Below are 14345 nucleotides of genomic sequence, written 5' to 3'. Positions count from 1 at the left end.
TGACTGTGGGACTTTTTTAGTGTTTTATGGGAATTTTGCTTTCTAGGATGCCAGGTGTTACACCATTTTTGGATGATGCCTCAATCATGGGATTCAGTTCTACTGAAGTAATTGGGCAACATATCAAGATTTTTCCCTCATGGCTTCTACTTATTCTTAGATGAGGGTATATGAGACAAACACAAATGTGTTTAACATGATGTTCTGTCTACACTTACCTCTTGTTCATATTTGTACCCAAAGTGGACTTTTTTCTAGTGTAATAAAGCCAATTAGTTTTCATTAGGAATTGGAATTTAGATGAGATACATGTGCCTGACCACCTCTTAATGTATCTGATTCTCAAAAACATATAAACAAGTATCCACCTCTAGAGAGAAGGGAGAACACAGAAGGCTTGACACCCACTAAGGTTCAAAATTGAGACAGCAGATATAATGGACAAGGTTAGTCATAACCAAGGCTGGATTGAAGGAATGAAACTCATCATGAAAGTAGGAAAAGTCTAGGCTGATGTACTAGATTTATACCAAAGCATGTGTAATTTGAGGATAATCCTGGCTTCAGGTATAAAATTGAGTGATAGTAGAACTCTTTCTGACCATGTGTGTGTATATGTGTGTGCACGCACGTGCACGTGCTTGCACATGCTTTGGGTTAAATAGATGCATGTGTGCATTCAAAGTACTATACTATTTTGAAGCCTGATATTCTGCAGCATTCTTCAAATGAACTTAACATAAAAAGGGGAAGCCTCCTTCTCATTAACCCAAGGCATGCTGAGTTGTCACAGTACTCTGGATGAGCTTAGAAACATGGCATTAGTCCCCCTTTGCTGGTTTCTTTCATAACTAGGAACAAAAAGGCAACAGTGGAGATGAATTCCACTCTTAACTAGGGATAAGAAAGCCAATGTAGAGGGTCACCTGGGTGGCTCAGGTGGTTAAGCATCTGACTCTTGATTTCAGCTTAGGTCAAGATCTCAGAATCCTGAGATCAGACCCCGCATCAGGCTCCGTGCTGAGCATAGAGCCTGGATTACACTTTTTCTCTCTCCCTCTGCCCCTCGCTGCCAGCATTCTCTCTCTCTTTCTCTCTTTCTTAAGAAAAAAAAAAAAGCCAGTGTAGAGATTAGTTTGCTGAGAAATGAGCACTGTAACCAAGGCTTATATATTCACCATGTATATGCTCAGAAATATTTGGGAAGGATAAACCAGAGAAGAGAGTGATCAGCATGACACTGTCTCATTGATCAAATATGACAGCTGCTTCTAGTGGTGAGGTCATCAGGAAACCCATTAAAAACATCTTCTCAAGAACATTCAGCATTGATTTTTCAGTTGTGCCCCCTGAAAGTTCACAGAACTATAAAGTGAAGGCAGCAATGATTTCGCTTTCCTCCATAACTGCTGAATCAGAATCACCAGATATGTCTGCAACTGCTCATATAGACTGGAACAGCATAAAAATACACTGGTGTATTTTTTTCAAGTTATTTTAGTTCCAGGGGGAAAAGCTTGTTTTGTGTACCAAGGGATACTGTGGTTTATTGGTGAGTTTCCATTGCCCCTGGCTTCCTTGAATGTGATGGAGATACAAGTTTTAGAAGCCTGGATTAGCTTGTATATGAAGAGTAAGGAGAGCTGGGGGCCATTGTGCTGCCAGAAATCCACCACAACACATCCCCTATTTCTACTGCCAATTGCAAAGCCATCATCATATTGTCAGAATAGACTCCACCTGCAATGGAAACACACGTTACTTGTTTCCATGCAGTAATAAGAGTTATTTAGACAATTGTCTTCTGCATTATCTCAATGTTTCTCATAGTGAATGACTGACAGCTCAGGAGAAGGATCATGACCTAACTGAGGCTTGATTATTATTGATGGTGACTAGAATACACTTGAGAACATTCAAAAAGAAACCTGATGTGATGACTATAAGCTATTACTTGAGATTATTGAATATAAACTGTAATATAGATGAAGTGTCTATTTAATACATTAGTCAAATTAGGAGCTCTTAAAATCTGTAGAAATAAAATAAGCTGTGTATAAATGGAAAAAATGAAGGTTGGGAAGTTCAGGCAATTGTTTCAGTCTGAAGCAGTAAGTGAGAAATTTCTTCAAATCTCTTAAAAGATAGAACTAAGATTCTCTTCCATTTTAAGCTTGTGAACTGAGTGTTGTAGGAAGAGAGCTGTTCAAGGCTCATACCCATCCAATTGTCTGAGGGGAGGAAGATGTTAGTACCTGGAGTAATAGGAATTTATAATACCTTTTAAAATAAAATTTTAAAGATAATGCAAACTTATGTATTTAACAGAATAAGAATTTAATATTGTAGTGACTGCATTCTCATTTTGAAAATCACTCAGCCGTCCATGGTGCACATTCCATATGTTGGACTCTGTGCTGCTTGTAATATTTTAAAGAGTCAAATTGTGTGTGACCCAACTCTAAGGATGAGAATTTAAAAAAGGAATCAATCACTGTAAAATTCCAGGCAGGCTTCATGCAGGAGGTTGGACACAGACTGCTGTTAAGCAGGTGTAAGACACTGAGTAAAGAAAGCAAGAAGAGGCTTCCTGCATAGCAATATTGACAGAGGTACAAATACATAGTGTGGAGGAAACAGTAAAAACCTAAGCCTTTATAATAACTTGGCTAAAAAAGATACCAATAATACTACCTATTACTTAATGTACTTTAAATAGCGAGTCACAAAGTAGTAAGGCAAAGGGAGTCCCAGCAGGCTTTCAGTACAGGCGGCTCAGGCTTCTTTCAGGCACCATCACTCCTCTTTAGGCCTTATTTTCCTAGATGGTTGTCCAGTCCTCAGTGACTATTTTCAACATGCATAAGCTCAGGAGTCTTATTCTAACCCAATGACACTCATGAGGTCCTGAGGAAGATAGGTGAACTTAAACAGGCAAACAAAGTTAATGTTTTTCTATAGTTAGTTGGAGTTTGGATCTTAAACAAAATTCAGGATTACACAGCTTGGGATAGGCCCAGCAGAAGCCTTGCTCTATCTGACCTTGTTAGACCCAAGTAATTTCAACCATGCTGCATCTTTTCCAAACTTTCCTGATCTCCAAACCTCCAAACTTTGAGTTCAGATTATATCACCATTGAGAAAGTCAACTTATAGCATACCTGACAGAGCCCAATAAAATGGGACCCTTCTCTTCCATGGTAAAAATATACCAGCAATTGGATAAAGAAACTATGGTACATCTAGACAACAGTATATTATTCAGTGGTAAAAGGAAATAACTATTAAGATGTGAAAAGGCATGCAGGACACTTAAATGCATCTTACTAAATGAAGGAAGCCTGTATGTAAAGGCTACACACTGTGTGATTCCAACTAAGTGACATTCTGGAAAAGGAAAACTATAGGGACAATAAAAAGATCAGTGGTTGCCAGGGGCTCGGGGATGGAGGGATGAATAAACACAGCACAGAAGCTTTTCAAGGAAGTGAAAATACTCTGTATGATACTATAATGATAGATACAGGTCATTAAACATTTGTCCAAACCCATAGATTGTACACCACTAAGAGTGAGTTCTAATGTAAACTATGGACTTTGGATGATAATAATAGGTCAGTGTAGGTTCATAAATTATAACAAATATACCACCCTGGTGGAGAATGTTGATTGTAGGGAAGGCTGTGCATTGATGGGGGCAGGGAGTATATGGGAAATCTGTGTACCTTTCTCTCAATTTTGCTGTGATTCTGAAACTGCTTTAAAAAGTAAAGTATATAAAAATATATATGCTAGCATTTATCTAATATTTGCTCTGTAGAGGGTTAGGAATATGGAAAGTTTTTATTTTTCCTGTTTGTACACACGTATTTGTATCATTGTATATCAGATCATTTTCTTAATATAAATCTGCAGTAAAATTACTCAATCAAGATGATTCCTTAGACTCTTGATGTATTTTGAAAAAATTGTCCTTCAAAAAAACTATACCGTTCATTCTACCACCAGCTGCATATTTGAGTGTTCATTTTACCGTATCTTGACCAACAACACTACATACTACCATTTTGTAAAATTTGTCACTTTGATAGATGCAAATTACACCTGTTGTTTGCTTTGGTTACTAGAGTAAACCCTTCTCTTTATTGTGAATTTTGTATTCCTGTCAGTTGCCTCATTAGTTTTAAATTAAATAATGATATTTATTATAGTATGTTCAAATAGTTATAATTGCTTCACTTATGTGAATTTTCTTATAAATAAATTTTAAAAATATAAGTCTGATTTACCAAGCACATCACTGTGCTGTATCTTTAGAATAGGAATTTTCTGGAAGGAAAATTGTTGGAAGCAGTGCTATCTGAATTTCTGCTGCAACACGCAGACCCCAAGTTCTATGAGAAGGCCAAGTCATATGCAGGCAGTAATCCCAGGGTCTGGGAAGCTAGCTTAATATCTCTATCCTTTACTTTCTAATTTAGTTTAGCTCCTTTATTTACTTTGTTTTATGAACCTTTTAGCAACATCTCTACCAAATGATGTAATTTTATTGAAGCATTCAGTTTCATTATTAGTTTGCCATATAAATGGAGTGTATAATAACATTTGATGGCCTCTTATGATTTTATAACCTTTGGTAAATTCTTATGAAAGGAGGAAACATGGTAGAAGACAACAGGCATAGTGAAGTAAAACCATTCCTAGCTTTTCTAGTACCACCAGGCAGAACCTGGGAAATGAAAGACTGGGAGAAGGCAAGACTGGGAAATGGGCTGCCAGATTCTGCTAAAGTCTAGTATGGAGGCAAAACACTGTTCCCAAGGAGTACTGCCTGGGTTGCCATATTACACATCTCTGGAAGGTGCCATTCTCAGAGAAGGCAATGATAATAGTACCCCTGGAGTTCTGCAACATGAAAGTCCTTCTTGGAACTAGAGACAGGGATAGGCAAATAACTTAAGCAGAAAAGGGAGAACCCATGTTGGGGCCTTGGAAACAAGAAGTCATGGAAGAGCCATGTAGACATCTGCAAACTAACAGTGGCCAGAGATGATGCCCTTTTAATGGGCTGGTTCCAAGGCAGGACTTCTCTCTCTAGGAAGGGGATTGTGAAGAACAAGTTTTTAAGCAACTGTGGTATCATAGAAGCTGCTAGGGAAGGTACTCAGACAGAATTATAGAGAGTTAAGTATTGGATTGAGCAAATGATAAACCCATGAGCTCAAGACTAGGAGGAATAAAGATGATTCTTGTTGAGTTGAGGGATGTAGCAGATACTACTGGTGCCCTACCCAGATCACCTTTCCCAGCCAGAATACTCATAGCCCTGATATGCTGATAACAACCTCCAGCTACCTCCTCCTATGAAGACTTGCTCTCAGACAACCTGGAAATGCCTCATCAGGAAGGCTGCACCTCCCCACCGCTTCCTCTGCCCCCCAGAAGCACTTGGCCAAATGACTGACTGACTCTAAATTTCAAAAACTGCCTCCCTTGCTAATTCTGTGGCCAATCTGTATTCCAGAGAATACTTGTGGGATCAGACTGAAATTTCTCCCCAACTGAGAAACTGCTAGCTTATTACCCAACCCTATCCTGATTCCCTCCCTCTCTTTCTCTTGAGAACACAACTCAATAAATCATTAGCAAAAGAATCTCTGCCTTAGGTTTTACTTCTCAGGAACTCAAGCTAGATAAGATAGGTGGCCTGGAATCTACTAGACTGTAGTTAATAATAGACTCACGATTCTAAAAATCTTTCCAACTTTTCTACTCCACATCAGGATTGATTGTGAGGCACTTTTCTCAACTACTGTCAGCGTTGGACCCTTTCAAGGTATCTGCTAAAATGAAGATTCCTGGGCTGTATCATAAATCCACTAAAAAAACATCACCATTATTGAGACCCAGAGCACCCTGGGAGAGTCTCACATACTTTAAAGATGAATAGTGATGTTCCGGGGCTTGGAGTAGAAAGAGGTTTATTGATGGAAATCAAGTAGGTGGGCAAATGAAGAGAAATGGACCACAGGAGTTGGGCAGCAGGCTGAAGCAGAAGTTGAGGGTTGAATGCATAGCTAACACCATGTAATACAAGTAAGAGGAAACTCAGTAGTGAAAGCAACTTTCCCAGAGAGGGATTCAGAGCTTAGAAATATCTACTAGAGAATTATGTGTTTTTTGTATTTTTCTGTCACTTCCTTGACCCTTAGGGATCCTCCTTATAAAGTAGAAATAGTGAGACCTTCTACCTAACAACTTATATGCATGTCATGGAGATAGACCGAAATAGTGCACTAGGTGCTTTAAACCACCAGTTGGAAGAAAGGGCATTACATAAATACAAGTTTTAACACCATTGATACATTCCTGGCTGAATTTCAAAGCCACAGTCAAGTTTTGAAGCCTTATAATAATCATGAAGCTATAATGAAGTTCAAGAGGCTTCAGATTTAATCTTCAAAATGTCAGTCAATGAAAGGGATTTCTTATTCAATTTCTAAATTATTCCTAACTGAAGGCAGATAGTACCTACAAGATTTCCATAACTGGAGACTCATATTTGCTTTAAGAATAAGACTGCATAATGGATAAGTTTTCTCATTAAATTTTGGCTGAATTTGAAAGGGAAAAAGCCTTTCAAATGAAGAGGAATTCTGTATACAGGAATTCAAGCAAGGATGAGGTCTGGTCATTTCTCACCAGGACCATGGAATAGTCTTGGGCTGAGAGAAAATAAGGTTGTCAAGACAAAGACCTCAAGCTTATGGTGATTTATTAGTGGGAAACAAGGTATCATGGCACACTAATAGCAGGTGAAGATGCAGGTAATGACACATCTGGTGCTTTGCAGACACAAAACCACTGCAGTACAGCATACCCACTTTCCCTAGGACTTTTCCACACCTAGCCAGACATCAGCTGGTGGGAAGCATGTATGAGAGAGAATAGCAGATATTCATTCTGGTCTTAGCTTATTCATATTGATTCTTATTCAATGCAACTGTAACTCAGTAACAAATTCCAGCTTTGACATCTCCATATATACCCAGGAAAAAAATAGGGTCAACTTTCTAGACATGGTTTGAGAAGATTTACATGGTATTTGTATTGTGTGGCTATGCACAAAGTAGTAAATGTTTCTGAGTCCAGCTTCATCATCTTACAAAATAATTTGGATTCTAATTATGCCCAGATGTTTATATTAAAGGTAATCCATAGGATGAGAACGGGGCCACTCAGTTTATCAATGACTGTCACTGGCATTTAGCAAGGATGATGAAAGAGTCCAACTTTCTGGTCATTGGTTTTCACCTTCTCGTTCCCCAAACTTCACACCAGTAATTAGGGTCAGATGAACCTGTGCATTTTCTTCTTTACTTCTGTTCATTCTTGTTAGAAATCCTAATTAGCAGTGAAATGGTTGAAGGAGAAGTGAGCCAAAGAGAGGAAGAGAAAATCTGCCTGAAGAACAAGAATTTTATAATAAGAATGTGTGATCTGACTTTTCCCCATTGTGTCTTTCTAGACTTAAAGGGAATAAATATTGGAAAGATAAAGAATGAATCAGTGATTATTTTCTTGAACTGGGTAAAAAAAATATGACCAGTAATAAAACATGGATACAAGAATCAGCTCCTCAGGATTTAGGCTTTTGTCTCTGGTTTCTTTGGATTCATTCACAGCCATTGCAGCCATTATTTGCACCCATATGAGGAGGAGCTTAACTCCTTCCTGGGAGCCACACATCCTCAATGACAGGACCAGTCCCTCATCAGGAAACCAGAGTCTCTCCTACCAGCTGATCCTACCGATGACACCAGAAAATGTAGCATCTATGTTTGCCCACATTATCAGGAAATGTAGTACAATTCATTTCTAATTCCTTTCCTAATCATTGTCCCAAATAATACGTACAGAAAAATATTTAGGTTTAATGAAGCATAGTTATCAATAAGAAATACTTTTTTTTTTCCTATTTGGTAATCTAGAAAATAGATCCTACAACTGAGAACCATAACAGGGATGGGGAGAAACACTTGTCACTTGTGTTAGGTGAGAATCCAAAATAAATAAGCACATATTTGAGGCAAATCAGTGTCTGTTAAGTGCCAGGAACTACTCTCTGAGAGATTATATTCCAAGCCTATTAGATCGCAGGGGTAACCAAGATCATTTAACTGAAATAAGAGTGTTTTTTTAGGAAGACAATATGCTCTGAAAATAGATAAGGAATAATAGCTTTTAACTTTTTGTGGTAGGCAGAATGGCCCCCTGCAAATGTCCGAATCTCTGCAACCTTTGAATGTTATGTTGCATGGCGAAGATATTTTGCAGAGATAATTAAGGTTAAAGGGCCTTAAAAATAAGGGGATTTTTTTCTGGATTATCCAGGTGGACCCAATCTAAACCACATGAGCCTTAAAAACAGAAAAATGTGGCAAAAGGATAAGTTGGAGAGATTTAAAGCATGAGAGGGACTCTACCCATCTTTGTCAGAGTGGCCATATGGACTGTGTGAAAAAGTATGTAGAAATCTTATAGGAATAACTGCTGACAGGTAGCAGAGAAACAAGGACCCCAGTCCTACAGCTACAAAGAACAGAATTCAGCCAGCAACCTAAATGAGCTTGGTAAGGATTCATCCCCAGATTCTTATGAGATGCTACACAAGACCCAACTGAGCCATGCTATACTGAGCCCTCTGACCTACAGAACTGTGTGATAATAAGTGGGTATTATTTTAAGCTGATAACTGTGATCATTTGTCAAGGCTGATACACAACTACAGAAAGTGGATAAGAGACCCCCATGGAGAAGACAACTAGCTCTCATAAAATTTACCATCACAATAAATACTGTAGTGATCTAAGGAATATTTAAGAAGTGAAGAAATGTTTATTTCTCTGAAATGTTAACTGGACAGTGTGCTGTCTCCACTCTACTTCTATGATCTTTTCTGATTTCCAAGTCATCACAGATGCTGAAGGCCTACTTTTCAACAAACCAGCTGACTTTACGGCCATCCTTCAAGGGCAGTTGTTGCCCAGATTATATTTTTTTTACTGCCACTTACCACAAGCTCAAAATCATTTTCAAAACTAAACATGTTTGAGGTTAGAAAGCTTTCTTTTAAGAGAAAATGGGACAAACTGAAATCTACGTACTTATACTCTGCTTACCTCCCTTCAAATCTTATGAAAAGGGTATTAAGAAACTGACCTTGCTCCCAGCTCCATAACTAGTAAGCAACACACTAGAGATGGAAATTCATGCTGTCTGTCTCTTCAGCATGGGGAATTTAAAGGACTTTTCCAAGTAATAGTTAATTACATCTCCTGCTTCTGACAGGTTTCTGAATTTATTTATTTATTTTTAAAGATTTTATTTCTTTATTTGACAGAGAGAGACACAGTGAGAGAGAGAACACAAGCAGGGGGAGTGGGAGAGGGAGAAGCAGGCTTCCTGCTGAGCAGGGAGCCCGATGCGGGGCTCAATCCCAGGGCCCTGGGATCATGACCTGGGCCGAAGGCAGACGCTTAATGACTGAGCCACCCAGGTGCCCCAGGTTTCTGAATTTATTAATAGGATTTTAAACTATACAGACACGTACACATGCAAAAGAGTAAACTAGTCTCTCTTCGTTTATACAATACCTTTCCCATTGTTTCACTATTCATTCACTATCCATTTGTTCCCAGCTAGAAAAAAATATTAAGTATAAAAACACAATATTGTCTTATTCCACAGAGGTTGATTCTTCCTCTGCTGGTGGGTTCTCTCTGGGCTGGTACAACCCCTACAGGCAGGGTGGGACATGGTTCTAAGTGGGCTCTGGGGTGAGAACTTTCTACCAAATATTCCAAGATAGCTGTTGGAAAATTCCTGGCAACTCCTTGAAATCCCGTCATGTAGGTGTCTAGATTCTGCCAGGATCAGGTCCTCTTCTGAAAATCCCTCCACTGAGAGGCAAGGCTGCAGGGCCCTCTGCACTCTCTTCCTGTGTGAATCTGAAGTTCACAATTAGCACATTCACATTTTTTTATAGCATGGACTTCCCTTTCCTGTCACTTTCTGTCTCACAATTGAACATATCATTATTTCAGCCTATCTTGTTGTTATATTATATACTCTCAGGTCATGTTACCTAATTGAATCATGTGAATATGTCCCATCACCTCATCTAGACTATGAACTTCTTTGGGTACGAATATCAGTTTATTAACTTTTTGTACCCCATAGCATGCCATTATGCATTCACACAGTGTTAGGGATACGATAACACAGAATAAATATCTGACAGATTTACTTATATTTAAACCCAAGTAGGTGATGGAGCCTGCCTTGTTACAGAATGTATGTATTAAGCCCTGTTTTTTCTGATCCAAACATCAAGAAATTTTAAATAAAGCAGAATTGTAAAATAAAATAATTAGTAGAGTGGGAATAATATCAGAATGACAATGTAGTGTTTAGATGTGGGTAAGAGAGGGAAACAAATAAGAAAAAAGATTTTTTTTAATCTAAGATAAAATTGAAATTTTAGGAAAACAACATACCTATAACATATAAGGGTTGGTTATGCATGATATAAAATTTATAATGTAAAAAAAGACAAGTGAGGACGGCTGGTTGGCTCAGTTGGTTAAGCATCTGCCTTCGGCTCAAGTCATGATCCCAGGGTCCTGGGATCAAGTCCCACATCAGGCTCCTTGCTCAGCGGGGAGCCTGCTTCTCCCTCTGCTTGTGCTCTTTCTCTCACACACACACAAATAAATAAATAAATAAATAAAATCTTTAAAAAATATATTTAAATTGTTAAGCTTTTAAAAATAACTTTTCAGGGATGACTGGGTGGTGTAGTTAGTTAAGCATGTGTCTCTTGGTTTGGGCTCAGGTCATGATCTCAGGCTTGTAAGACTAAGCCCCACCTCTGGCTCCAGACTCAACTTGGAGTCTGCTTGGGATTCTCTTTCCCTATGTCTCTGCCTCTCCCACTCATGCTCTCTGTCTCTCAAATAAATAAATAAATCCTTAAAAAAATAACTTTTTAGAAATGTCCTATTTCATCTCAAGCTCAACATCAAAGTCAAAGCTCTTTACCATTTCTTCCAAACACTCCAACCTTCTCTCACTTCTCTGCTACTTTGTAGCAGGAAACTTAGTGTCCAGTGGACTCTCTAGGATGGAAGGAAGAGGTCAGCTGACTGGGGGTGCAAGGAGCCCCTTGCTGTTCTCAACCCCATCAACGGCTGAACTCATGACCTTTCCCAGCTTCTAGCACCTGGAGCATACATAGCACTATTGGTCAGGGGTGGAGGTTGGGGGAGAGGGGAGGGAAAGCCCACCATAGGGAGAAGCAAATTTCTGGAAAAAGTACAAAATCTCTGAATTATGCCAGTGATGTGTTCCAAATCTATTTTGTTTTTCAAACCTATTGTCTGTTTTCAACAAATCCAATTGGGTTCTGAATTTCTTATCCATACATAAGTCCTAAAGCTTAGGCTTCTGATATGGAGCTCATATCTAACTTGATACTCTTCTTGGGAAACTTGCTTGGCAATTGGGGAACTTTTGATCACTGTGACATAGGTAGAAATGATTGCAGGGTTTTTGAAATTCATGGGTAAGAGTTAAATGTGTAGTATGACTTTTCCATCAAGTAACAATTTACCTGAGTTTCTAATAATCAGCAAATCTGATTCAAGTATTTCTATACTGTCAACCATATATAAGGAGAGATTCTTACTAACTAGTTCTTTCTAATCTGGGTTTTTGGGGCCCTAGAGTTGATAAAATTAGTGAAATCATCAAAAGAAAATAGCAGGGTTTAGGTAATACACAAACTGAGTTATTCTAGACTGTGAATTGTCATAGAGGATATAAAAAACACCTTTTCAGTACTGTGATATAGGGAGACTTTTAATATAAGTCTCTGTGAACCAAGAGGGAATGAGTTATTTTCACTGCTCCTTAAGGATTTCCTTGCAATATTTGAAAGTTCTTTATTTACACCTCTATGGAGTTTGTTTCATATGTTATGAAACCATTATTGAATTCAGAAAATAAAACCGAATAAACTATTTGCAGATAGAATTAGAACTAGTGACATGTATAAGGCTTGAACAAGTGGACTTGGCTTTTCCTTCCTCTGAGACCCCTGAAAAGCATTTGAGAATTAAACATGCAGGCCTAGATTCATTATCACCACCCTGAAAGCAGTCTGTTTTTGTGTTGCAGGCAATGAAAGCTTAGAAGAAAACTATGTCCAGGACAGTAAGATGGGGTTTGTCATCAATGCCATCTATGCCATGGCTCACGGGCTGCAGAACATGCACCACGCCCTCTGCCCAGGCCATGTGGGCCTCTGTGATGCCATGAAGCCCATCGACGGCAGCAAACTCCTGGACTTCCTTATCAAGTCCACGTTCATCGGTGTGTCTGGAGAGGAGGTGTGGTTTGATGAGAAAGGGGATGCTCCTGGAAGGTAAAGCAGTCTTTTCTGTAATGGTTCGAATAACCTTGTGATCCTCTTAGCTAGACAGATGGCAACTCTGGCCCCTTTGGTTCCATGGTTTCCAGGGGTCATAAGGATAGATACAACTAGAAAGGTCAAAAGATAGGGCTAATCTTAGATGGAAATTATGTTATAAAACATTGAAAACTTATTGGTAAGCACTCACAATTCTGTATTCTCCCAATGCCAACCCCCTACCCAGCTATTACCCTGGCCCTTCTCTCAGAATGCATGGGACCTCCTACAAGCCCAAGAAAAGGATAAGATTACACCTGAGCAGCAGGCCCCTCCCTGGCAGTTCCAGCACCAGACCAGCATCTTTCTGATCGATTGGGCCCAAGGCCATCCTGGTTGTGTAATGTTTTAATAAAAGCTTAATATATGGGCACCTGGATGGCTCAGTCCATTACATGTCTGCCTTTGGCTCATGTCCTGATCCTGGGGTCCTGGGATCCAGTCTGGCATCGGGCTCCCTGCTCAGCGGGGAGTCTGCTTCTCCCTCTCCCTCTGCTCCTCCCCTCCCTGCTTGTGCTTTCTCTCTCTCTGTCAAATAAATAAATAAATAAATCTTTAAAAAAAAAGAGCTTAATATATGAAGAGAACCATGTCCTCCTTGTGTATCCCCTTTCCTTGAGCTAACTTATGTTCCTACTAACATGTCTCTTGAAACAAAAAAGAAAAGAATTTTCTTTCTGGTATCAAGTCTCTATGGCTTCCAAAGAATTAATCAGGAAGCAAAGAAAAATTAAACCTAACGAATATATATGTTTTTCCCCAAGTCATTTTATATACAGTCTGTTCTGCAACCACTGCTTTTATAATATCAGTTAGCTCACATGTGATTGGTAGAGAATGATGTCAGTTTAAAGAGCAGTTGTCTTGGTTCATACGAAATTTTCTAGGCAAGGGATAATCAGAATCGTGGGAAAAGATTAAAGTCTGCTGCAGGAAAGAAAAAGGCCCTCAGCTTGGCTGCTATTCAGTATGCCCACAATCTTGTTTTTTTTTTTTTTTTCTTCTCTTAAGCCCTGTTATCCTTCAGTATATGATTTTACAGAATGAGAAATTTTAGGAAAGCATATGTTGTGTTAAAATGGAACATCAAATCATTTAATCCTCATTGCTATAGGCATATCATTATCCTCTTTTACAGATGATAAACTGAGTGTCAGAGAAACTAAGAAACTCACCTAAATTCATGCAGTGAGTAGCTGGTAGAGGCAGTGCTGTCTGAGTCTGACACTTAAAATTTTTTTGCCACATCATGCTGCCTTTTAGCTAATCCTAAAATTAGGCAAAGATGCTGGCAGCCTGCTTAATGTCATTTCAAAGGTACTGTTAGAGACTATCTGACCCTAAGTAATTCCCAACATATCTCTTCCTTTCATGTGAGCTTAAAGTTCTATGTTCAGACAGTGCTCAGACAATATTCCAATAATGATGAATTTATCAGATTCCTTCCAGGCTACCAGTTAGGTAGGAGGAGATGTAGATCCAAATGTGAGTGGGGTGGATGGAATGATTTAGGGCCTGGGGATGTGGAAAGCTTCCAGGTGCCCTCTGGGAAGGGCACTCCGGGAAACAGTACCAGAAGGAACAAATGGACCTGAGATTCAGAACACTGAGCACTCTCTCCTTCAAGCCCATGGTTGTCATCCTGGGTTCCACTGGAAACTAGGCTCCATAAACTGTTAGATTTGGAATGGAAACCTACCTTCATGATTCTCTAAGATGACGTGCACAGTGTGCCCAGTACAGGACCAGATGCATTTTAGACACTCCATATGTACGAGTTTCCTCCTGCTCTCTTTATTTGTAAGTTATCCAA

At 39.1% G+C, this 14345-nt stretch overlaps 1 protein-coding gene across 5 annotated transcripts in view; it reads left to right on the top strand.

Moving 5' to 3' along the window:
- Positions 1 to 14345, top strand: part of GRM1 (glutamate metabotropic receptor 1) — a 395415-nt gene that overhangs the window by 326491 nt on the left and 54579 nt on the right. For all 5 annotated transcript variants that reach the window (XM_032407709.1, XM_032407710.1, XM_032407711.1 and 2 more), the window contains exon 5: positions 12241 to 12487. In XM_032407709.1, coding sequence (XP_032263600.1) covers positions 12241 to 12487 — 247 coding nt within the window. The remainder of the gene's footprint in view (positions 1 to 12240; positions 12488 to 14345) is intronic.

Source organism: Phoca vitulina, unplaced genomic scaffold (assembly GCF_004348235.1).
Source record: "Phoca vitulina isolate PV1807 unplaced genomic scaffold, GSC_HSeal_1.0 scaffold9, whole genome shotgun sequence".
Lineage (NCBI taxonomy): Eukaryota > Metazoa > Chordata > Mammalia > Carnivora > Phocidae > Phoca > Phoca vitulina.
This window is presented reverse-complemented; position numbering and strand designations above follow the sequence as displayed.